Here is a 26,908-nt window from a genome sequence, read left to right as displayed (position 1 = left end):
ATCGGGCACTGAACAGTTAATGCAAATTTCATGCATCGTTCATGCATAATTTCGATGTTCTTGTAATAAAGTATTATTTTACAAGTACCCTTGTGTTTTTGGAAAGTATTGTTTAGATATTGGAAGTATCACAAATGCAAAAACAAACCATTCCTTTCACTTAGAGCTGTTCTCCTGAGAAGTTTTTTGGGAAATGAGTATTTTCAAGAAACTTAGCAATATTCAACTTTTGTTTACTCAACAATGGTAAAAGCTAGAAACATACTTTTTAATGAACGATGAGGATGGAAGCTTTCTTTTGATATGGCCTTTGCCCATATAACTATAGAATTTTCTGTGGGCCTTCAGAAATTAGTCCAAATGGCAAAAATTGGCTGGCAGTGGCTCTCCCCATTTGAGAGAAACGCCTGACATTAAATGAGTTAATTTAAATACAAATCATATCATAATGTAATAATATAGAAACTGAGAATAAAAAATCATAAAAAGTGAAGGAAACTGTGTTCAAACTGTATGATTGCTTGAAATTTTGCAATAAAAAAATGTAAACTCTCAACCTTCTTTCAACCCAGCGGTGTCAAACATGTGGCCCCTGGGTCGAATCAGGCCCGCAAGACAACACTGAGAGAAGTCAAGTCAAGTCACATTTATTCATATAGCCCTTAGTCACAAAAAGGTCTCAAAGGACTGCACAGGATTAAAATTACACCATTACCTGATCTTAAACCAACATGCGGGCAAGGAAAAACTCAAAACCTCAGCGTGAGGAAAAAAGAAACCTTGAGAAGGGGCCTCACAAGTGATCCCCCTTCCAGGATGACGAGAGAAGCGCAAGAGAAAAAAAAGAGCTGCAGTTTGAAATATGTTCACTTGATGTTGCCAAAGCCAGGCGCAACTCCCAAATACACTAGCTGTATTTTTGGCTCTCTCTTATTCTTTCTTTCTCACACTCCTTTTTTTCCCTCTCTCTCTTTTTTGTCTCTTTATGTCTCTCTCTCTGTATTTCACTTCTCTCACTATTTTTCTCTCTTTTGGTCTTTCTAGCTGTCTCCCTCTTTTTTTGCACTCATTCGCTTCTCTTCTCTCCTTCTATCCATCTCTTTTTGTCCCTCAATTTCTTTCTTTCTTTCTTTCTTTCTTTCTTTCTTTCTTTCTTTCTTTCTTTCTTTCTTTCTTTCTTTTTTTTCTTTCTCTTTAATCTACTGGTCTGGCCCCCGTGAGAGAGTTGTTTCTACCATGCGGTTCGCGAGCAAGAATGAGTTTGACACCCCTAACCCAACCGAAATGTTTGTATATTATACTGGTTTAATTTTGGCCCCTTTGGTAGCAAAAAAAAAACACATTGGAGGGCGTGGTCTACGGTATGCGCGCTCCCGCCTTCCTTGACAAGAGCGTTCCCGCGGCACCATAACCTTGTGGAAAAAGATGACCAACAAGACAGCGGCGGTCTTCTCTGCTCGCCCCCCTCCCAGAGTGACCCCACCCCCGCTGGGCGCACACTAGACGCCGCCCTTTGCTTCCCGCCTCCCGAGCACCTTCAACCGGGGAGACAGAAAACCCGCTTATACCGCCCTCCCCATTTCTCCAATCGACACCTTGATTTTACGCAATTTTGTATTATTTATTATTATTTTTGGTGTGTACTGACTGATTGAAAGGCGATGGAGAGCATAGAGCGAGAATGCAGCGCCCTGGGGGGACTCTTCCAGAACGTCATAGCAGATTTGAAGGTAAACCCTACGTCATATTTTCGAATAATTGCCGTAAGATCGCATTGGAGAGACGTCATAAGGTAGTGGTATTTGCCACACCCTCTCTCTGTTGCGGCTACAAGTGGTTCGAGACAGAATCGGAACCTTATTGGTTCAAGTTTTCAATCCCAAACCTTAAATCAAGTTTTATTTTGCAGCAATAATGAAATCGAATTGGTCTTCATGGACTTAAACGTTTATGTTTTCTCTCTGACATATAGAATTTAATTAATAGATTTTTTTTCTTTTTGTCTAGCTTTTATTTTACTGCCCTGACAGTGACAGGCGACCAGTCCATTGTTTGTCTCTTCGTAGTTTGTAACAAAAGGCAACGGGTCTTTTCTTTTTCTGTGTTTGCCTTAACATTGGCAGGCAACCACTTCATTATTTTGCTTGAAGACAATGATTTGATTTATTGTAGTGGAGATTTGGGTGCACTCTGCTTTTACATTATTATTTAAGAACAAAAAAAAAGCAAAGAGTTATTATAGTATTTTTAAATTGAAATGAAAATACCTACAATAAACATAAAACGAGAGACACATAATGTATAAAAAGAAAGAATAAAATAAATGATAAAATGATTGATTTTCCTTTTGCCTGGCATTTCTTGAAAAACTGATCCAATAACGTCTGCTTTTGCTGACTTTTGATGATCCGTCGGAAATGCCCGAGGCAGACATCATATTGAACGATAGCCCTACTTGTTGAGACTTTTTTCCGGTGATTACTTTCCACAAATTACGAGACTGTGGAATTTTGCTAAAATGTCTTTAATCTAGGATAAATCGCTGCGTCCTCCTCCCCGCCATTTTGCCAGAACTGCTCCTTGTCTCTTAACAATGAACTGTGACGATGACACGAAGAGCATGCTGGGATACACAGAGCCAGATTGTTTACGTTTGGGAAACTCCGGGAGCACCTCATACCAGCGCGTACTGTACTGTATTTTTTACTTTGAACCCTGAAAACGCGTTTTGTAACTAGAAGCAATATTTTCCCGTTCAGGTACTTCATAACCTGAATTTTTCTTATGTAGAGACATTTGTAAGTGGAGGTACCACTGAAGCCTCTGGTCCACAAATAAAGTATTGATAAATAAAATCCATTATTTTGTTACTATGGTTGGGTTGATATCAGCTGTCTGTATCAGTGGTGATACAGTACCTTAAAGGTAGTGTCCACAACTTGAAAATTTTCTACTCTCTGCTGCCATCTCCTGGCTTAAGGTTACAGCCTCAGTCAGATGATTCTTAAAGTACTAATAAACCCTTTTTGGGGGGTTTGGGTTGGCTTTTGAACTGCGTTTAAAACTGTTTTTTTCTAACTTTTACCAGTTATAGGCTACACTAAAAAAAGAAAAACCCGGGAAGAGCATGAAATCACTTTCCACCCAACCCCGCCAGCCCCCTTTCCTGCATCCTAATGCGTGCGAGTCCTGGAACAGCAGTGCTAAAATTAAGATAAAAGCAGATAGGTGCCGGGGGAAAATATTATAAAAGCTATTTGAACTCTTTTGGGCCTTGTTAACTCACACTTAATAGAGAAAATATTCTACTCTCATCTTTTTAAAGACGCCTAAAACGACGCACCCTACCTTTAACAACAAACTGGTGTCAGTAAAGATGCAATATGAGTACAGTATTCGCTTTCCCTTAAATAAGATCATAAAAATTGCTTAAATTATTTTACATTTGTATTGTTCATATGGTTGGACTGATATCAGCTCTCTGTATCAGTGTTGACACAGTACCTTGAAAAAAAAAATAGGTATCAGTACAGATATAATATGATATTTGTTGGGCGTTAGATTAAATAAATAAAAACTACTATTGTTCTTTTATTGTTGACAGTATCAATATTTGTTTATCCTCAAGTAATAATTGCTCTTATAAGTATTTTTTAGTATGGTTGGTTGAGTAGCGATATCAGCTGTCCGTATCAGTGTCGATACAGTACCTTAAAAACAAGCTAGTATCAGTACAGATGTAATATCGATATTTGTTTATCCTTAAATTAATTAATAAAAAATGCTATCGATATTATTTACTATTTTAAAATGGTTTGATGATGACTGATATTAATTCGTTTCGGCTGCTCTTTAGTGGCCATTTAACAATGATAAAAATTAACATTTATTCAAAGTAATATTACGGAAAAAATGCCTTGGATTGGAAGTATTTTTTGAGGAAAGTATCAGCTATCCCCCTGATTAGCCACCGCAGTAACAAGACAACTAGTGATATCAGTACTTGGTATTGGTCTAAAAATTAGGCATTGTAAATTATGATCAGGAAGTGCTATATTTTCTATAATTTCTTTAAGATTATTTATCATTGCGGGCAGAGTTTGGTGCTCACTATCAAAAGAGCTGGTGGTATTGGTACTCAGTATCAGGCTGAAAAAGTGGCTGTATAAATTTCTCATTTGCAATAGGAATATTGTGTTAGCTTGAGGCTGCCATTATCGAGGTTAGGCCTCAAACCTCTGTATCCATCCCGTCACTGCTGTGGAAACACATCAGGAAAATGGCTTCTCTCGTTTTCCTCCTCGTCTACCATCGGTACCCAATTTTTTTTCTCAAACATCTTTTCAACCGAGCCACCGCAAAACTAGAAAACAGAGCAGCCACAGATTCCTCAAGGTCCTTCAGGCTGCTTCTGTTGCCACGGCGACAATTTACATCCTGGCTCGCTGATGGATGCGGCTTGGCCCTCCTCCAATCGAATTCGCAACCAAGACAGGCGTGAATATTAAACACATTCGGGAGGAAAGCGGCCTCAATGGCATAAAAGGTGTAACAACAAATAAGAGGGTAGGGGAGGTAAAAAATGCGAGGCAGGAAAAAATAAGCCCCCCGTGCACTTTTCCTCTTGCCTCTCTGCAGTGTTGCCATGGCTACGACCGGCCATGCATCTCCTCACAGCTGGAGTGGGGGAAGAGTGATGCAGGGAATAAAAAAAATGTGAGGTCGATACCATCTGGAGAGGGGGGACAAAATTATTGAGACAGTAATCAAATTGTTTTAAAGACTTTTAATGATATAATTTTTTATCTTGTTTCAAATTGACGTCAGCAAAAAACAAATTTAACAAAAAATAATTATTCTACATCAGGGGTCTCACACTCAATTTTCCTGGGGGCCGTTTGAAACGTTTGAGTCTGGGTGGGGCTGGGTTGCATTAGATTTTTACAAGAACAACTATGATAAAAACACTTGAATGTTCACAAATATATTTATTTTTGACGCAAAATAAGATAAAAAATATTAAATAACCATATTTTAAAAGATATAGGAAATTATTTAATCAGCATTAAATAAATAAAATGCTAATAATACAGGAGCTATGAACAATTGAAGAAACCACATATATTTGCTGACTAGAAAAGATTCAATCTTTTTATTCAGTTCAATTGCTTGTATTAAAAGTTCTTTAACCTTCTAAACTTGAATGGAAGAGTGAACATTAACTGTTCTGAATATGGCTTCTCTTGCCTACGTCTTGCTGCTAGAAAGACCAAGTCAAGTCATGCTTATTTGTATAGCCCTTAATCACAAAGAGTCTCAAAGGCTGCATGGATTTTTACAAACTGCAGACTACACCATCCCCTGATCCAAAACCTACACGAGGGCTAGGAAAAACATAAAACCTCTAAAGTGAGATAAATGAATAAACCTTGAGAAGGGACCGCACATGAGGTAATCCCCCTTCCAGGATGACCAGACTGCAACGGATGTTGCAATAACAAATAACATACAGATATTGTCAATATGCAATATAGGTCATTCATAAGCTAGAGCAGGGGTCGGGAACCTATGGCTCGCGAGCCATATATGGCTCTTTCTATGAGTATCTGTGGCTCAGAGACCAATTTGATTGCATGCAAAATTTCTCCATCTTGTTCAAAACCGGAGTTGTCAATCCTATTCAGGTACACGTAAAGCCAAACAAAGCTAAATGCCAAGGTAACACTTCGCAGTATATATAGGGCACGTTTTTCACTACAATTTACAGTCAAGGTGTCACACAAAAAAGGGGGGAAAAAAAACTCGTTTTGGCTGTACAACGCTAAAGAATCCTTTATTTAAAAGTTCACTATATAATCTGTGTTCAGTGTTCAGATACTTTATGATGAATCCACAGAACTGTAAATACGCCAAAACACCGGAAGATAACTTATTTATTTGATTGGGTGAGTGGGAGGGATGGGTGGAGCTATGCAAAAAGTACAAGCATTCCCTCCCATCTCTCGCCAAAGGTAAGCACATAAGGCTCCCTATTCTCAGAATGTTGTGACGTTTTTACAAAATAAATGCTTGCATCTGGTTTTGAAACCAATATGTATGAAAAAAGGGTCAAAAGGAGTTTAACCGATCTTGAGTAATTGCAAGAAAGAGACAAGTTTAAAGTGGTCTGTTTGTTGAATTTGGGACAGGGGCTCTGGCATTATTCTCTTTTCATAATTTTTATCATATCATCAAAAATAAATGTGCTGAAGACTAAGCTTTTGTCTGGGGCGCCGGTTTAGCAATTTAGTAAATTTGTCTCATAATATATGGTGTGGCTCTTTCCCAAAATAAAATTAATATTTTTTGCTTTTATGGCTCTTTGAGTCAAAAAGGTTCCCGACCCCTGAGCTAGAGAATAGAAATGTAGAAATTTAAGCCTTGATTTCAACAGTTCCATTGAGGTTGCAGATCGAATCTCAAGGGGAAGAGCATTCCACAGCACCGTGGCCCGAATGAAGAACGCTCTCGAACCTAGGGATCTCTTCTTGGCTCTTGGGATCAGTAGTAGACCAGCATTTTCATAGCGAAGGCTCCGGACCAAAACATAGGCTTAAATTAAATCTCAAAGATATGAGGGAGGAAGTACATGCATGAGTTTGTATAATACGAACAGAACCTTAAATCACATCTAAAGATAATAGGGAGCCAATGCAGGTTAGCTAAAATCGGGGTAATGTGATCAAACTTTCTTGTCTTAGTTAAATGCCTCGCTGCAGCATTTTGTACCAGCTGAAGGCTCTTGATTTTGGAGTTCGAGAGACCGGAAAGTAGTGCATTACAGTAATCGAGACGGGAGGTAACAAACGCATGAATTATGATCTCCGCATCCGACTGAGACAGCATAGGGCAAATTTTAGCAATGTTACGAAGATGGAAAAAAGCTTTCCTAGTAATATTCTTAACATGTGTTTGGAAGGACAGATTGGGGTCAAATGTGACACCTAAATTTTTGATTGAGCGGCTTTGGGTAATATTACGTTTGTCAATTTTCAAAACAAGTCATAGCATTTAGATGGACCAATAATTAAGATTTCAATCTTTTCAGAGTTGAGCTGCAAGAAGTTGAGGTGATATCCATCTTTTAATCTCAGTGAGGCAGGCCTCCAAATTTCCACAGTTTAGTGGGGCAGATTCCTCCATCGGAAGATAGAGTTGGTTATATATACCAATTAGGTCACAAAACAACTGTAAAATGACCAAGAAAAATAAACCTTCAAAACAAAAATCTACCAAAAAATGACCAAAAAGCACACGGAAAATGACCCAAAAAAATGAAAAGTACCAAAAACCCTAAACAATAACAATTTGAAAAATGTCCTGTGAGAAATGAAAAATAACTGCAATTGTACTGAAAAGTATGGAAATTGTACAAAAGCAGGTGACTAGTGTGAAACCGAATAGTATGAAAGCGAACCAAAAGGCATGAAAAATTCCTGAAAAGTATCTAGAGTAGAAATAGTAAAAAGTGCTAAAGAACAAAATACTCAAAAGTATGAAAATAAATGAAAAACTCATCAAAAAAGTCATCCAAAAAACTACGCCAAAAAAATCCCGGACAAAAACATCCGACACCAGCCAAATAACGACCGAAAAATATGACCAAAACCACATAAAAAGTTTCAATTGTTTGATATCTTTGAGGCGAGGGCCACAAGCTATCATCCTGCGGGCTCCAGTTGGCCATTGGGACAGCATTTTTTAGACCTCTGTTATACATGTGAGTACTTGAATATCAAGTCCACTCCAGGCCACTGGAGGCACTGTATGTTTTGGTATAGATTACATGAAGCAGACCACACAAGTCCAAACAACTTTTTGAATTAGAAATCCAGTCGAGAACATGACCTAATTAGAATGTCTTTAAAAAAAAAAAAAACCTACTGTAGCACCGACATGTATCGGCATTTGCAATAATCGCCGATACAAGTATCTGCTAGTAAAGAATTTAGAACTTGAAAATAGAACACAAATGTCGTTTAACCCTTACTTTTTGATAGAAAATATTCAAACGCATTTAAAGATACATAAGGAAACTAATTGTATGTACTACTTGTATCAATTCCTGACATTAATTATCATACATTCAATGACTTCATTATCGATTCACAAAATTCTTGGAATGCTTCCACTGGACCAGTAGGGGGCGTTTTATGTTTTGATCCACATTCTATGAAGCAGTTCACATTTTTTAATTAAATTCCAATCCAGGATATTATTCAAGGAAGAAGTATCAACAAGTGTCAGTATTTGTGACAGTGGTCGATACCCGTAACAGCTAGTATAAAACAGATACTACAAAATAAAAACAGTGCCGGATAAGAAAATTAAAGAAAAATGTACGAACTACATGTAATAGTCTTCGGTATCTTATTAATGGCTATTGAGGAGTTGAGTATCAGTATCAGCCTGGGGGGAAAAAAGGTGGCATCAAACATCCTGAGTAACAGGCATTGGCCGATACCAGTATCAAATAGTATAGAGTTAGGAAAGAGAAACTAGAAACAAATTGCCAATAAAACAATATTTGTTCATACTACTTGCCTCAGTTTCTGGTATCAGTGATGATGATTGCAAAGAATTGAGTTTTAGTATCGGTCCATAAAAAAAAGTTGACATCAGACATTTAGAGTAACATTGGCCGATACCTGCATCAACCCTTATAGAATCACGAAATGGAAAATAAAATAAAATTCCCAAAATATATATAATTGTACATTTATTTTTATCAGTTTCTGGTATCGGTACTAATGACTGCTAAAAGGTTGAGTATTGATCTGGAAAGAAAGGTGGCATCAAACATTACGTAACAGGCATTGGCCGATACCAACATATTGAAACATATTGCCAATCCATTCATGCATTAACAAAGAAAAAAAATGTAGAAAGACAGTAAATGTATATGCTACTAGTATCGGTTTCTGGTATCAATACTCATGACCACTCAAAAGACTTGAGTACTGTATCGGTATCAGCCTGGATAAAAAGGTGGCATTAAACATCCAGAGTAACAAGTATCTGTATCAGGCTGTATTTCAATGACATCTCAAGTAACAGGAATCGGAATCAGGCTGTATTTGAATGTATCGAGTACTCGTGAAGTATGACGATAAATGTTTTGATATTTTTTTCATCACTTGTTTTTTGTACAGGGCAGTTATCCCGTTTGGGACGATTTCATCAGCAAGGCCAGCAAACTGCAGTCGCAACTCAGGTATGGGTCACCATTTCGTTTTCCAAGGGGGCAGAGCAATCGGGTCACATGGCTGGTATTGGAGACAAATGAGGTTTTTTTTTTTTTCATTTTTTGTGTATTTTAGGACAACAGTAGTGGCAGTGGCAACCTTCCTAGATGCCTTCCAAAAGGTGGCTGACATGGCAACAAGCAGCCGAGGTAGGAGGCGGGACTAATCTCTGCTGTATCGAGTACTCACGAAACATGCTGATACCTGTTGCTGATACTGGACCCATGATTTATTTATTCCCCCCAAAAATGTTTTGAAATAAAACTGAAGAAAAAGATTTAAACATATTAGTTTAACAAAAAAGAAACACAAACGTAGAAAATAGTATGGTATGGTACTGGTATCAGTCTTTGGTATCAGTATTGATGACTGCTAAAAATTTGAAAATAGGTATTAGTCTTCAGAAAAGAGGTGCCATCAACCATCTGAGAAACAGCTGTAACAATACGCAACAGTTATTTATATTAGGCTGACACTAGCTTTTTTAAATGAAACAAGTACCTGTGAAGCATGCTGCTACGTGCTGATACCAGAGCTTTGATTTATTTATTCCCCAATAAGTCTTTTTTTATTGCTAAAACCGAAGAAAAATGTTTAAACATGGATATTAATTTATTAAAAATGGAAACAAATCGTATGTACTACTGGTATAGTTTCCTTTTTTTGGTATTGGCATTGACGACTGATAGAAAGTTAAGTATCAGTCTGAGTAAAAATGTGGTATCGAACATCACAAGTAACAGGTGTCCCAATACACTGCAGGTATTCATATAAGGCTGCTGCTGGCGTAATCGAATGAAGCGAGTGCCTGTAAAAGATGTCGATACCTGTTGCTGATACCATAGCTTTGATTTTTTAAATTTCCCCTAAAGTATTTTTTTTCACAAAACAGAATAAAAATATTTAAACAAAAAACTGTGTACTACTGTTATCGGTTTGTGGTATTGGTATTGACTACTACAAAAAATTTGAATATCGGTAAATGTGGAAAAAAACGTGGCATCAAACATCTCTAGTAAGGAGTGTCACAATACACAACAGGTATTTGCATCAGGCTGCTACTCGCGTATTTTATTGTATCGAGTACAGTACTTGTGGAGCATGCTGATACCTGTTGCTGATACCAGAACTTTGGTTTATTTAATTCCCCAAACGTCTTTTTTTTAACTCAACAGAAGAAAAATATTTAAACACTTTTATTAATTCATTAAAAAAACAAAAAACTATCTACTACTGTTATCGGTTTCTGGTATCAGTATTGAGGACTACAAAAAATGGGAGTATTGGTTACTGTGGAAAAAAACGTATAATCCAACATCCAGAGTAAGGGGTGTAACAATAACACACTGGTATCCATATCAGGCTGTGACTAGCATATTTGAATGTATTAAGTAGGTGTGAAGCATGCCGATACGTGTTGCTGATACCAGAGTTTTGATGTATAACCCCCCCCAAAATTTTTTGGGGGTTTCCCAACTAAAACGGATTTCATGCACATCCAGTATGCAAAAAAAAAAATCCAACGATGTCATTGAGGACAATCTCTCAAAAGTCCAAGTGGGTCAAACGTTCCCTGGCGCTATTTTCTGCGTCCCGGTTTGGGTTACGCATCGCTTGAAATACCCGCAAGGACCATCAATCTCTCTGCTCGCCCCTCAATCATGGCCAGCTGCCCTCCGCTCGCCCATATTGAACTGGAAATAAACATCAAAGTGAGTGCGTCCCCCGGAGGCTTGTTAGCTTCTCATTAGCAACTGTCGCTTCGGGTTGGTAGGCCACAAACGCACCCACAAAGTCAAGTATGGCACAAATTACCAACGTCTATTCAAGCCGAAAGCTACTTTTTTTTTACTGATTATGCTACCAGTTTGATATGCATTTCTAAAAAAAACAAGGAGTTGAGTTATTGCTATGTTATTAATGTGTTATTACAGTGTTGCAATTATTACAAGATTGGTTGGAATAGACTAAGTCAACCATGACATGGTGAGCTTTTTGTCGATTGGTTACGGCCAAGAAATCTCGCAAAGAACGCGACTTGTGTTCCTTTTTCATGGCTCTTAATAATCGCAAGCTTCATTTCCATGGTCATCGTGATTTTGCTCCTCCCTTTAGCGTCATGAAAGCTTTTGGACACCTAGCTACTGTAAAGCTGGTGTGGAAAATGTGCAAGTACCAACGCCACATTTTTAAAAAATATCATTACTCACGCTGGGAGAGAATACCAGTATCGGCTGCTCCTTAGTGGCCATTTAACAATGAAAAATTCAAATTCATTCAAAGTAATGTCACGGGGAAAAAAACCTTGGACTGGAAATATTTTTTTAAAGAAAGTATCAGTTATTTTTTATTTGCATTTTCTTACCAATGCTATCAGCATTGATGACTATTGAAGAGTTGAGTATCAGTTGATATTGTTTCACGATCCCGGACAAGTAAACAATGGATACACAAAGTAATGACTGTGAATTTTCAAATATTAAAAGAAATGTTATTTTGGAAGCCATTTTTATCCATTCTGATTGTAAAACGGTCTCACATAAAATCACAAATACCTCAAAATAAATCTAGGTATCTAGGTATTTATACCCAAATTTTGAGTTATCGACCTATTACATTGACACCAGTTATTGATATCATACAATGATTAAATTTGAGATGTTGATGTTGGATGGTGATACCAATGGTAGATATCTACAATTGGTATCATGAGCTAGATTAAATTCATGCCATTGATGTTGAGTGTTGATACCAATCGTGGGTACCTGTGATTGGTATCGATACCCAGATTCAATTCAAGGTTTTGATATTGGTGTTGATATCAATCATCAATAACTACGATTAGTATCAATACCAGATTAAATTCAACCGTTGATGTTGGGTTTGATATCAATCGTCGTCACCAGTGACTGGTATCAATACCCAGACTAAATTTAGAATATTGATGTTGGATAGTGATACTAATCATAGATATCTGTCATTGGTGTCATTAGCTAGATTACATTCAAGCCATTGATGTTGGGTGTTAATACCAATCGTGGATACTTGTGATTGGTATCAATACCCAGATTAAATTTAAAATAGATTACATTCAAGCCATTGATGTTGAGTGTTGATACCAATCATAAATATCAACACCCTATACTAAAACCTGGATCGTCTCTATAAAAAACACATTATTGACCAGGAGTTTAATGATATACAGTATCACAAGTTTTTATAACAAACAGTGTACAAAACTTTAAAAACAAACACGTTGTAAAAAAAAATAGGTTTCGAGACTAAAAAACAATATCGAGCAACCACTCCTACGTCGCATCGATCTGCATTGTTAAACTGGCCAGCAGAAGGTGCCAATTCTCCATTAATACAATCACCTTTTTAACAGATATTGCTATGAATTTGGTAACATTTTGAAAACGGAGCTGATTGGTCGCAGCAGAGAGTATCCGACATCCCCACTACACCGATTTAAAAAATGTCAAGCATGCCAACGCCACTGTTGGGTGTGTGCTATTTATTCTCGCGTGAACTCACTGCTCTCTCGTGCTTGTGTGAAATTTACACACCGAGCCTCGCCGATGACGCAAATATTCTTTCACTATCTTCCACCGTCTATTTTTCAATTTTGCAAGCAAAACAAAAAAATGGGAATGAGTCATATATTCTTTATCATCTACAAAGAGTGATCAAGAACCCACAGTCTGTTATCATTTTACGACTAATAACAGTGTTATAAATGATTAATACATGTTTAAAAACAACCTAATCGTTAATATCAGATATTTTTACGTGACATTTCAAATTTGTACAAAAATAAAACTGACAGGGAGTGAAATAGGAATTTCTGGAGCGTTTGACTGAAAACTAAGAAGACGAGAAGGAGGGAGAAAGAAGGGGGCAGTTAGGGGGCAGGGAAGAGGTGTCAGTGGTGCAATGCAGCAGCATCATGGCCCCACCCTGACACCAAAAATAATCATCAAATAGTATCGTTTTTCCAACGCATTGATGGAATGAGCAACCCCCCAGGTGTAAAAATACTTTTTTCGGACCATCACAAGTACTGTACTCACTAATTTGCACTTTTGATACATAAAATACCCTAAAAATGCTTGATACTAAATATTTTCAGATTGATATCATTCCCGATACTTTTGGAGATATTGAAATGTACCCATAACAATGATATACATCTCATAATATTACGGCCAAAAGATAGGTTGGTTTGTAACAGCTTAATACCGATAGCTGGTATTGGTACTCACTCATCCTTACCAAACTTAATTGGCTGATGATTTGAACCAATATTTTTTTTCCGAAATTGTATTTAAACATCTTAGCAACTGTTATAATGTTTCATTTTGCAATTACAAGTATGTTCATGATAAAAAATGAGGCCTGGTATCAGCTTGATACAGATAGTTATGGTATTGGTACTCGCATGTCCTTACCGAAAATACAGTGGCTAATAAATTAAATGAAAACATATTTATTGAAAATATATTTCAAAATCGTTGCCATTTATATTATGTTGTTTTTTTGCAACTCTGATTATGTTTATAAGCCTGGTATCAGCTTGTTATCAATAGTTGGTATCAGTCCTCAGTCGTCCTTACCAGAATGCAGTGGCTGGTAATTTGCTGTAAACAAAGAAAATGTTCCTGAAAATATAATTTAAAGCTTTGCAATTGTTTGTTTAGTTTGTTTTTAGCAATTATCATTATTATTTAAAAAAAAGGATACATTTATATTTCTTTGTCATTCATACCTCTATTCTTTAAACAGCGCACTTGGTCTCTATTTATTCATTTAATCATTTTTCGTTTATTTGTTTATTTATTAATTATACTCTGGTCTTTTTATTTTAAAAGCTCCGAAACTGTTAGAAAGCTTTTGAAAATATCTAATCATATACTCGGGGTTGGGTAGGGTTACTTTAACTGGATTGCTTTCAATTACTTTTGGATTAGTCCAATACCAAATATGCTAATAAAAGACAAAAGAAACGAAATATGAATGAAATTATGACTTACAACACGTGGTAAGCTTTCTCTCCTGGCTTTGATCTCTTTGATCTCCTGCAAAACTAACTAAGCCTGCACAAAATTTAGTAATTTTATTCAAAAGTAATTGAAAGTAATCCAGTTAAAGTAACCCTACCCAACCCTGCATATACTGTATTTTCTGCGTTTCCGGCGAATTGATTCGCGTTGATGCGACTAACGCACCGTTTAAAACTAGTGTTTTTAATGTGGTTGCCAGGGGCGACGAGGGACATTGGCTCCGCCCTCACCAGGATGTGTATGAGACACCGAAGCATCGAGGCCAAACTCCGGCAATTCTCCACGTATGTATGCGGACAATAATTCAAGTTAAATTAACTTTTGTATTTATTTTTTAATTTTGTTTTCAATGCATTTTTACTATTTTTTTCTTCCAATTCCTTATCCTCACAAGGGTAGCTGGTTTATTTCATTTCACACACTACCCATTTCAAACACACATTACCACTAAAATACAACCCAAAAAAACACAAAAAACAGAAGACAATAGTCAACTTGATCGAGACCGAAATATGTGGGCGTGTTTGTGAGCGTTTTTTTTGTGTTTCTGTAGGTTGTTTGTGGATTGCTTGATCAATCCTCTCCAGGAGCAGATGGAGGAGTGGAAGAGAGTTGCCAACACTTTGGACAAGGACCATGCCAAAGGTTCACAAAACACACGCGTGCACACACAAACACGATAACTTCCTTTTCTTTGCGTGTGTTTTGTAACAGAGTACAAAAAAGCCCGCCAAGAGATCAAGAAACGTTCGTCCGACACACTGAAGCTGCAGAAGAAAGCCAAGAAAGGTCTGACGAATAATATACAGTAGACCCCCGGGATACGGCGACCCTGCCTTATTCACTATACGGTGTTGAATGAACTCAGTTTTTTTCAGCAACTTTTTACGCATTTTACCACCATACGACATCAACTACACATTATTTTGCATGGCTAAAAACGAATCAAACGTTCGCTCGTATCAGTTACGTCATATAAAATGGTAGTCGGTAATTGGTTTGTGTCACGACATCGTGAAAATGCCTCAACTACCTCTTTATTCAGTTCAGAATCTCATGTAAAAAGCAAAAACATGATAACCATACAAATGAATCTTACTACGATGAAGAGATACGAAGAAGGCTAACAAATCACTAACTTCGCTACATCCGACCATGCCTTTATCTATCAGTTCAGAATCTTGTGTGCTTTGTAAAAACCTTTTGAGTTAGTGTCGTGCAAAACTGTGGTTTTATACTGTATTCATAAGCAACGGGTCCTTAGACTTGCAATGATGTGAAAGGGGAAGCAAAAACATGATAACCATGGAGACAAAGCTTGCGATTATTAAGCAATAGGAGGGGATACAAATTGCTACCTAGCTAAGTGGCATGGCAATGATGAGGACTGTTTTTAAAAAAGGAGACTACAAATGGGAATTTTTTTATCTGTGGTAATGGGGTTTCTGAGCTAATTAGCATAGGGTTCTATACCCCGCTGTATGGCAATTTCACTATGCAATCCAAACCTCAGAACGGATTCTTGCTGTATTCCGGGGTCCACTTATCATTTAAATACAACGTCATTATTTCTCAGAAAATTAAAATTATTTTTTGCTACCTTGCCCCCATGCCCTGAACCACGACGCCCCCCCCTCATTACATATTCCGACGTTACCTCCAGCCGATGTTTTTGGTAAGAAAACCCGTCATGTAGTTGCCGATGGCAACCACCCCCTCAGCTGGTAATTCCCATCTGGATCTAGGTCGTGGCGACCTCCAACCACAGTTGGATAACGCCAAACAGGAAGTGAGCGACAAGTACTTCCTGTTGGAGGAGGCGGAAAAGCAGGCGGTACGGAGGGCCCTGGTGGAGGAGAGGAGCCGATTCTGCTGCCTGGTCACCATGTTGAGGCCCGTCGTGGTGAGTGTACTTGTGTAAATATGTATGCAATGGTGTGCAGAGATTGACACTAGATGGGGCTGAAGCACTTGCACCTCTGTGATCACCCCGTATTTAACCATTTACCAGAGTCTATGATTTCTGCCTGGATCTTTTATCATTATAAACAATGGGGAAAAAACTTGGCAGCTGAAATTGGAGTAAAAAAGGTTAAGGTAACAGTACTTCTAATGCTGGTATCAATATGGGTATTAGAAATCAAAGGATGGGTAAATTACTATTTATTGTAATAATAGTAAAAATATTATGTTGAGTCTTTTGATATTTCTTTTAAATTATTAATATTTTTTTTAAAAAGAATGGGGTTTTTTTTACTCCGGGTATTGGTAAATTTTGTGTATTGTTTCAGTCTGACAAAAACATGCTATTGCAGAGCCCTAATTATGTTCTAAAATGTGTTTTTTTAATAAGATTTTAAACTGCAAAAAAATCTGTGTTTACTAAAAATATATAAAAAAAATATTTCTATTTTATTTGTCCTTTATTGTATATGTAGCCAATGTGCAGAAAGGTTTGGATGTTTAGACAGTAATGTATAGGAAAGGGATTTTTTTGTCATTATGGTATCTGTAGTGGTATTGATTATGCCTTGATACTTTGGTATCGGTCTGAGAAAATGTGGTATCAGACTACCTTTACTTTAAAGAGACATCGTTTAATATGTGACTACTAAATGGCACTGTATTGTCTAATTCGAAAGAAAACAAGAGCCAAAGAGCAGAGCAGAGCAGCAAGATGCCACACAAACATGGCGGCAACCTCTAGGTATATATTCCGCCATGTAAACGAAATACAAAATTTTCAACCTATAAAAATATATGAAAATTAAGATTAGTATAAGAAATCATGTATTTATGCCTGTTATTTAAATCAATGTTTTTGTACCTCTAGGAGGCACTAAATATTACACACTATCCCTTTGAGTGCATTTGTTTATAGAATATTTGTGTGATAATCACTGGGATGCCCAAATGTAGTTACCTCAGTGACCAAAAGGTGACATCACACCAGTTTAATTTACTCTTATGGGTAACATATAGTAAAACACAATTAACATTCATATCTGAAATGCAACTCCAACTTAGGTGTTTTCATGAGGTTAACAGAAGACATTGTCTAGTGCAAGATTTGGTTACCTGTAGTTATGCCTAAACTTATAGAAATGTTCAACACAGGAAGTAAGCATCAGGTAGTCAGAAATAATGGTGTTGTGTTGTGTGTATGCATCAGGAGGAGGAGATGTCCATGCTCGGGGAGATCGGTCACCTCCAAACTTTGACGGATGACCTGAAGTTGCTGACTATGGACCCCCATAAGCTGCCCCCCTGCAGCGAACAGGCACTTCTTCTTTTCTTCATTCCTCTGTTATTATCACAGCTACTCTAACACAAACTCGACTACATGTACACACACCTAATGTGGAAACCCTAACCAGATCTACTTGAACAAACATGTAAGGGAGGAGATGCTGGTTATTTCGACACACTAACTAGCTTGCATTGTACAAATCTTGAATGGGAGAAAACTCAGCATATGTTGGAATACCAACTCGTTCTAACTGAACAAAACATGAGAGGGAGAGGACGCAGGGAAAATACTAATGCATGCGTAGAACAACTACATAATGTTCCCACACTAACCAGCTCTAACAGAACAAAACATGAAATGACACAAAACATTCCCAAATTTGGGCAGGAGAACAACAAAAGTGTCATGATGTAGAGACCATGAAATATAATACAGGCACACTAACTAGCTATAACTGAACCAAACCGGAAACGCACAAAACATGAAAGGGACCACACAATAAACATTCCCACACAAGAACAAGATAAACTAATGTGACCATGAAATAAAACACAAGCATATGCTTACTAGCTGTAATTGAGCAAAAATGAAAGAATGGCAACACAGGATATGTTGGAACACCAACTACTATAGTTCTAAACTAACAAAACTTTAAAGGAGAAAGTACATAACATGAATTCCTCTTTCTTCAATCTACTTCCCAGGTGATCGTGGATCTGAAGGCTTCCGACTGCTCCTGGTCTTATCAGACTCCGCCCTCATCTCCTAGCACCACCGTTTCCAGGAAGTCAAGCATGTGCAGGTTTGGGTTCTCCTTCACTGCCCCCTAGAGTTAAAACTTGGCAATTGCAGTTTCCCCCCCTTTTTTTCATAGCAGCAGCTTAAACAGTGTGAACAGCAGCGATTCTCGCTCCAGTGGCTCGCATTGCCACTCACCCACCGCGCACTTTCGCTACCGCACCTCCTCGTCCTCCTCGGCCCTCCCCCAGCAGACGCCGGCCCGCCTCTCCTCCGTCTCCTCCCACGACTCTGGTTTTATCTCGCAGGATGCGTCCCAGTCCAAGTCTCCGTCCCCCATGCCTCCGGACTCCTGTCAGGTCAGATTGCTAAGAAACTTAATCATTACATGGATCAAAACATCATCCTCCATTCTTTTCACCTTCAGTTCACCAATGTTTCGGACCGTCACGCTGCCCCCTGGTGGTATGATCCGGTAAAACAAGACCCCCACCTCAGTTCGTCATTCTCCACCTCCTCATTCTACTCCGTCACATCACCCGTGTCCCCGCCATCCCATTCGGCCGACTTCCCACGGTTGTTCTCCTCCTTCATCTCGCCATCGGTCCGAGTTAAATCCTGGAAGGTCCGGACTCATCCGTTTATCAGTCCGGACTTCGACTCGACCTGGACCCCTTGTCATTTGACCTTGGAAAGTCGAAACATGAAATAAAGTCCTGACTCGCCAGTTTTGGAGTTCAGACTAGGACTTGACCTGGACTCCTTAGAATTCAGACTTGGACTTGACCTGGACCCGTTGTCACTCTGGCAAGTCTAGATTCAAACTTCAGTCCGGACTTTCCATTTTTGTAGTTAGGACTTGTACTTATCCTGGACTCCTTGTTATTTGATTTTCGAAAAGTTTTAGACTTACCCGTTTTGGAGTTTTGACTTTGATTTCACCGGAACTCCTTGTCATTTGACTCGAATATCTCTGACTTGTTGTCACTCTGGCAAGTCTAGATTTGAACTTCAGTCTGGACTTACCATTTTTGTAGTTAGTACTTGAACTTGACCTGGACTCTTTATCATTTGACTCTAATAAGTCTTGAATCGAACTACTATCCAGACTCACTTGTTTTAAGTTCAGACAGACTTGACTCTGAAAAGTCTTGACTTTACTTAAACTCAGGACTCTACCGTTTTGGAGTACGAACTTGGACTTTACCTGGACTCCTTGTCATTTCACACTGACTAGTCAGAATTCAAACAAACGTCCAGACTTACCAGTTTTGGATTTCAAACTTGGACTTGACCTAGACTCCTGGTTATTTGACATTGAAAAGTCTAGACGTGAACTCAAGTCTAGACTCACCAGTTTTGGACTCACACTGACTAAACCCCAAAACTTACTTGGACTTGATGTAACTAGACTCCCTTGTTGTATAGGTTAGCGACATGCTAACATCATTCGTTCCGGTTTCCTTCTACAGGACTGGTCCAAACCTGGTCCGTACGACCAGCCCCTATTCAATGCCCTGAGAAGGGTCAAGGAAAAGAGGGAGACTGTGGATCCTCCAGGCGAGGAAGGGGGCAAAGGAAGCTCCCATGTGACATCATCCAAGGTTTGTAATTTCAAGGACACATTCTGTGAATTCAACAACAATGGAATTCATTCTTTTCAGTCCTGTTGTTCACAGGAGGACAGAGAAGCCCACATGGAGTTGGCCAAGGCTCTGGCCCGCAGTCTCCACTTGGACTTTCACGGCTCCTGCAGGGACTCGCTGCAGGGATCCAGCGGCTATAGCAGTCAAACAAACACACCTTGCTGCTCTGAAGACGCTGGCCCCACTCAAGGTGAGGTTAAGGATACTTTGTCATTGGACCAGAAGTTGCCCGTTTCGAACCGGAAGTGACCTGTTTTCAACAGGAAGTGACGGATAGTGACCTATTTTTATCTGAAGTTGGCTGTTTTCTGTAATGTTTCATACTTCAGTCTTTTTTAGATATTTTTAATATTTTTCAGTACTTTTTTCATTTTTTTAACTATATTTCACTTGTATACGTTTTTATACTTTTTCAAACACTGTAGTACCTTTTTACTATTTTTCACTATTTTTCAGTATTTTTTGTTATACTTTTCTGTACCTCTCAATACCTTTTCCGTACTTTCCAGTACTTATTTTAAACCTTTCAGTACTTATCAGTATTTTTTCCATACTTTTCACTTTTTCATTACTTTTCAATACCTCTAGGGCCTTTTTCCATACTTCACAATATTTTTCACAACTTTTCAGCACTACTTTGTCCATACATTGCACTATTTTTCACTACTTATTAGTTTTTTTACTCTACTTTTTCCATACTTTTCACTAGTTTACTTTTCAGTACTTTGCCATACTTTCAGTTCTTTTCAGTATTTTCTCAATACTTTTCACTACTTTTGAGGACTAATCAGTACTTTTTTCATTCTTTTCTTTTGACTTTGCACTATTTTTCATTACTCTTCAGTTTTTTTCAGTACTTCTTAATACGTTTCATCAGTACTTTTTCCATACGTTTTACTACTTTTCAGTACAAATCAGTACTTTTTTCATACTTTTCACTATTTTTCAGTACTTTTCTATATTTGGAATTTTCAATACTTTACCTTAGTTTTTCAATACTTTTCACTAATTTCAATACTACACAGTGCTTTTAATATTTTGGACCACTTTTCAGAACTTTCCAGTACTTTTTCCATACTTTTTCACTATTGATGATACATTTCAATACTTTTTACTACTTTTTCATGACTGTTTAAGGTTTTTCACTAATTTTCAGTACTTTTCAGGACCTTTTAATAGCTTTTCTATAATTCTACCTATTTTTCAGTACTTTACAGTACGGTACTTTTCAGTATTTTTCCTGTATATTTTCAGTACTTTTTTAACCATCATATGTTTGTCTTCTCCAGACTGTGACTACTTCTCCATGGGAGCAGACAATGAATCGGACCTCCAGAACCCTGACGTGGACAAATCGCCAGGCGTCCCTCGTCCCAGCGATGTCTCCCAGTCCTGCCGCCGGATGTTCCATTCTAAGCGATCTTCGTCATCCTCTGTGTCCCCGAATCTGTCCCCTGTGGTCCCCCAGGGTGTGGCCACCATCCGCCGGACACCGTCCTCTAAGCCGAGTCTTCGCCGCCCGTCTGGAGGACTCTCTTTGGGTCCCATCCCTATCAAGCCGCCAATGGTCCCGGTCAAGACCCCCACTGTGCCAGAGCAGCTCGGAGGGAGAATTCCCGGGACCCCGACAAGCCCCCTCTCACCCGGAACCTTTTCCTCTCACCAGGAATGGGGTCGAGGGTCTGAATCGGAGCGGCGTCCTCTACCAGAGCTCCTGGAGGAGACGGAACACGGGGACGGGGTGGATGACTTTCTGGTGGCTATTCGGCGTGGCGTCAAGCTGAAAAGGACCAGCACCAACGACCGCTCGGCGCCCAGGATCCACTGAACCGGACTTGAAGGAACCACTTGCCCGTTTTTGCGTGTAGTGAAAGAGGAGTTTCGGTTTCCTGAGTTTGGTGACCACCATTCATGGACGTCTGTAAAAATTTGCTGAAATATTCTGGAGAAGCATTTTCAGAAATTACCAAGTACGGGTAGATTGTATTTCTTCAGTATTTTTACTTTTGTCTTCAACAGGGTTCATTCAAGGTCGCAAAGTGTTGAAATTGGAAAACTGTTTACTGCTGATTAATATTTTCATTTAGCTTTATCCGTCAATGGTAGAGAACAATTCATCTATCTATCTATCATCTAGCTAGCTAGCTAGCTATAATGCTATCCGACTATTTGTCTGTCTGTCTCTGTCGGTCTGTCTTTGTGTGCCTCTTTCTCTGTCTTTCTGGTTATTTTTCTCTGTGTATTTCTATCTTTCTCTTTTTGTCTCTTTCTGTCCCTGTCTCTCTTTCTCTGTGTGTGTGTGTGTCTTTCTGTCTGTCTGTCTCTTTCTTTCACTGTCTATGTGTATTTCTGTCTCTCTATTTCACTGCCTATGTGTATCTGTCACTTTCTTTCTCTGTGTCTCTGTCTTTATTACTATATGTCTCTGTGTTACTGTTTTCTTTTTGTATGTTTCTTTTTCACTGATTCTGTCTCCCTCTCTGTCTCTCTCCCTCTGTGCATTTCTGTATCTTTCTTTCTCTGTCCCTCTCCCTTTCTGTGTCTGTCGCTCTTTGCCTATGTGTCTCTTTGTCTCTCATTTTTCCCCCTCTTTCTCTGTCCCATTCTATATCTGTCTGTCTGTCTCTTTGTCTCTCCATTTTTTCCTACTTGACATCTTTATCCATCAAATGAAATTTTGGGATGAGAATTGTTCTTATTTTTTCCATGCTTAACATTTTACGCCATTTTACATCAATGAAAAAACATTTTTAGGATGGCAATGTAGGGTAAATAAATCAGAACATAAAAAAGAAACGTTACTTGCAATCATGAGTATTTCATACTCATAACTTTCTTCTGATATTTTGAGGTCGTCCCGCCCCTTTTGCCATGTCACAAAACACAATATTGTATAGAGGCCCACAAACTATAAATATATATATATATATATATATATATATATATATATATATATATATATATATACATTTTTTTGCACGCCCGCTGCTTCAAGTGCCAAAACCTGCTCCAGTATCGGTTTTATTATGGTTGAAATGGACCATATATAAGAAAACGGGACGCTGGAGTTTGCCTTCGGACTGAGCAGTATTTGTTCGCATGTTGTGGCTTTTTACCTTCTGATTGTTTCTTCATGTTTTTGCTGTGCTATGCTCTTGATACATTATTCAAGTTAGGTTAATAGTTCGCATTTTTTAAGTTTAATTGTGCATTAATGTGTATCAGACTATTTGGCCAGAATGAATGACGTAACAATTTTAAATGCGAGTCACAAGCTAGCTTAGCCGCGCTAACGATACAAACAATCATCGTCGGAACGAATCCGTCGTGTGGCCGATGCGCATAGCAGATGACGCTGAATGTGACCAGCCTCGGAAAGTGTTCGTTGCCGATCATCGTGGCCTTGGAAAGTCCGATACTAAAATAAAAAGTTTAAAAAATGGTCTTGTTTTTTCTTTTTACTCTTAAAGGTACATTGTTTAATACTTGACCACTAGATGGTGAAACAAAACCAGTGCCAAATGAGCACAGCTTAGCAGCAAGATGCCTGACAAACATGGCAGCAATGACTAGGTAGGGATTGCGCTTTATAAAATAAATCAAATTTCTTGACCTGTGAATATTTATGAAACCTAAAATTGGTATCATAGTTCATGTATTTTTTCCTATGAATAATATCAATGTTTTTTTTACTGAAATAGTTCTTTGTACCGCTAGGGGGCTCTAAATATTACAGAGTCCCATAAAGTAGAAATCAGCATCATAGCTTTTTTAAAGTTATCTATACTTGCAATGGGAGCCAACAGCAGTATCAGCTGCTCTCTAGTGGTCTTTAACAAACCGAAACCTTTAGCTAATACTAATATTAAGAAATATGTAATAAAAAGTATTATCCAACCATCCATCCATTAACTGCACCGCTTATCCTCAGTAGGGTCGTGGAGGTGTTGAAGCCCATCGCAGCTAACTTCGTGCAGTGAGCAGGGGACACCATGAACCGGTTGCCAGCCAGTCGCAGGGCACACAGAGACAGACTACTCACTCGCTCATTCACACTTAGGGACAATTTGGAGCGGCCAATAAACCTGACGTGCATGTTTTTGGTTTTGTGGGAGGAAACCAGAATGCCCGGAGGAAACCCACGCAAGCACGGGGAGAAGATGCAAACTCCACATAGTAAGGTTTGATTTCACGACCTCAGAACTGTGCCGCACACGCGCTAACCACTGCGCTGCCATGCTGCCCAATAAAAATACTAATTAACTAATTGTGTATTAATACAAACAAAAATGTATTATCAAGAAAAAAATTAGGAATGGTGAACTAATATTTTGCGTGTTATTTAGTAAATAAATCTAGTTAGTATATTTAGTAAATAAATCTAGTTAGTGTCAGTGCTGATACCAGTTCTGATACGAGCTATTTAACAATCACCAATATAATTGCAAGATGAGAAAACGTATTGTGGGCAATTCGAAGAGATTCATTCAAATAATCAGTCACTTTTAGCAGCGGAAAGTAATTTACGTTTTAATGGAATCAGTATGCAGGGTTTGGTAGGGTTACTTTAACTGTATTACTTTCAATTACTTTTGAAATACTCCAATACCAAATATGCTAATAAAAGACAAAATAAACTAAATATGAATAAAATTACTAAATTTTGTGCAGGCTTGGGGAGCAACGGAATACATGGAACGGCAAAAATGATGTTGGCAAACTTTTTGGATTATTTTCATTTTGTTTCTGTCGCATTTTGTTAGTTTTGCCGGAGATCAAAGAGATCAAAGCCTGGAGAGAAAGCTTACCACGTGTTGTGAGTTATAATTTTATTCATATTTAGTTTCTTTTGTCTTTCATTAGCATATTTGGTATTGGAGTAATCCAAAAGTAATTGAAAGTAATCCAGTTAAAGTAACCCTACCCAACCCTGTCGGTATGCATGGTAGGCAATTTTCCCGCTAATTAATCCACGGGTCTGAGCGGTCACACAAAGTCGGTGAGCAACGCTTGAAACAACAGTGAGCAACCGCAATCCCAAGTGTGGCAAGATAATTAATTATCAAACATGTCCAAAACTTGACATCAAGTTACATTTTGCTGAGTTTCCGGCAATGCAAAATTATTTTTCTCTTTTGAATGAATTGACTCATGTACTATTGCAAAGGTTGTACGGCCTACAAACGTCGTTTCTTCTTACAATTCTTTCACAAGATATCCATTTCTTTTTATTTCCTGATATATTTTGTCGCATAATATTAACATTTTTGGGGGATTATTTTGTTGGTTGTAAGATACAGAACTGTACTTAATCACCAGCAACAAGATTCACTTGATATAATTGGAAATTATTTGTATGCAACACAAACTTTTTCTTCTTTTTTCCATGTTTTGTTTCTACTTTTTTTTTAATTCCTTTTAAAAAAATCTCATTGTGTTTATTTTTTCCGAGCTGTTACTTTTTTCTTTTTGTTCTCTAATTACTTTTTTCCTACCTTTATTTCTTTTTTTTTCTCGCTTTTTTCTAAAATGTTCCTTCTTTTTTCTCTTCCTTTTGTTTCTTTTTTTCTCAGCTTTTCACTACTTTTTCATTTTGGTATTTTTTCTTTTTTGTTCTATTCCCCCCTTCCTTTAAATCATTTTGTGCATAATTTTACATAATATTTGGTCATGTTGGGATTAAAGAAGCAAAAACAACCCGAAGAGCCATTTAGGACCCGAGAGAGCCGGTTCCTTTTAGTGAGCCGAACCGAAGAAGCCGGTTCCCCGACAAACTCTACTAACTTTACTCAACTTCGTTCACCATCGACTCGACTTCAAAATACCGCATTTAGAACACAACGTCAGAGGAACCTTGTATTTTTACCTTCATGCACTGTAACTTTGACTTAAGTCGCTTCTTAATTAGTAATTTTGAGCCCTCATTTTTGTGCGCTGGCTAGATTTTCTTGTGCGCTGAGAATGTGCGAGCAGTGCGCAATTGCGCACGCGCGCAGCTTAGAGGGAACACTGATGGTAGGTATTGATGACTAACCAAAATGTGGTCCAAAGAATATATTTTTATGAATTTATTCATATATGATATAGTTAGTATATTCGTTTATTTTTTCATTTTCTGGTGGAACGACGGCTGGGTGTTTAGCATGCAGCGGAGGTCCAAGGTTCAAATTCAGCTAACGCAGCCTCTCCTGTGCAGAGTTTGCATGTTCTCCCCATTCTTCCGAGCACTCTTTTCCTCCCGCATTCCAAAAACATGCAAGTCAGGTTAATTGGCAGGTCTAAATTGTCCCTTTAGGTGTGATCGAGCGAGTGAGTTGTCTGTCTCGGTGTGTCCTGCGACTTGCTGGCACCCAGTTCGAGGTGTCCTGTGCCCACTGCCCGAAGTCGGCTGGGATGGGTTCTAGAGAGGATAAGCGACGCAGAAAATGGATGGAACTCGTTTTCTCTAAAGAGAAAGAGATTTTGTGATATTATTATCAGTATGCTACGCAGTACTGATGACTAACCAAGATTTGGTCAAAAAAAAAGTATTATGTATTCATATATATATACTGAACTGTCTCAGAAAATTAGAATATTGTGATAAAGTTCTTTATTTTCTGTAATGCAATAAAAAAAACAAAAATGTCATACATTCTGGATTCATTACACATCAACTGAACTATTTCAAGCCTTTTATTATTTGAATATTGCTGAATTTGGCTTACAGCTTAAGAAAACTCAAAAATCCTATCTCAAAATATTGGAATATCATGAAAAAGTATACAAGTAGGCTATTCAACTAATCACCTGAATCATCTAATTAACTCGAAACACCTTGCGAGGGTTTCCTGAGCCTTAAAAACACTCAGCTTGGTTCAGTAAACTAAATTACAAGTATGGGGAAGACTGCTGATCTGTCTGCTGTCCAGAGGACCATCATTGATA

The 26,908-nt window shown here is 38.2% G+C and overlaps 1 protein-coding gene across 4 annotated transcripts; it reads left to right on the top strand.

Moving 5' to 3' along the window:
• The first annotated feature begins 1,362 nt into the window (after positions 1-1,362).
• LOC148370909 (protein MTSS 1-like) lies at positions 1,363-23,423 on the top strand. Of its 4 annotated transcripts, XM_088328724.1 has the most exons (15): positions 1,363-1,730; positions 9,192-9,253; positions 9,360-9,433; positions 14,547-14,631; positions 14,901-14,992; positions 15,062-15,136; positions 16,011-16,022; positions 16,093-16,250; positions 17,520-17,627; positions 18,302-18,399; positions 18,475-18,694; positions 18,763-18,960; positions 19,808-19,939; positions 20,015-20,171; positions 21,271-23,423. In XM_088328724.1, exons 1-15 carry the CDS (start codon positions 1,662-1,664, stop codon positions 21,807-21,809), a joined length of 2,079 nt encoding a protein of 692 aa, XP_088184850.1. In that variant the 5' UTR covers positions 1,363-1,661; the 3' UTR covers positions 21,810-23,423. The 4 variants fall into 4 exon arrangements, with proteins under 4 accessions (XP_088184850.1, XP_088184848.1, XP_088184849.1 ...); XM_088328722.1 differs by lacking the exon at positions 18,763-18,960 and having other exon boundaries at positions 20,000-20,171; XM_088328723.1 differs by lacking the exon at positions 18,763-18,960 and having other exon boundaries at positions 18,472-18,694.
• The last annotated feature ends 3,485 nt before the right edge of the window (positions 23,424-26,908 follow it).

Source organism: Urocampus carinirostris, chromosome 2 (genome assembly GCF_059441175.1).
Source record: "Urocampus carinirostris isolate Australia breed hairy pipefish chromosome 2, RoL_Ucar_1.0, whole genome shotgun sequence".
Taxonomy (NCBI): domain Eukaryota; kingdom Metazoa; phylum Chordata; class Actinopteri; order Syngnathiformes; family Syngnathidae; genus Urocampus; species Urocampus carinirostris.
This window is presented reverse-complemented; position numbering and strand designations above follow the sequence as displayed.

What these genes read in the sequence shown, in the direction of transcription:
- LOC148370909 (XM_088328724.1), top strand. Translation starts at nt 1,662, where the DNA reads ATGGAGAGCATAGAGCGAGAATGCAGCGCCCTGGGGGGACTCTTCCAG. An exon ending in ACGTCATAGCAGATTTGAAG is followed by an intron (nt 1,731 to 9,191) that starts GTAAACCCTACG and finishes TTTTTTGTACAG; the next exon opens with GGCAGTTATCCCGTTTGGGA. An exon ending in AGACGCTGGCCCCACTCAAG is followed by an intron (nt 20,172 to 21,270) that starts GTGAGGTTAAGG and finishes TGTCTTCTCCAG; the next exon opens with ACTGTGACTACTTCTCCATG.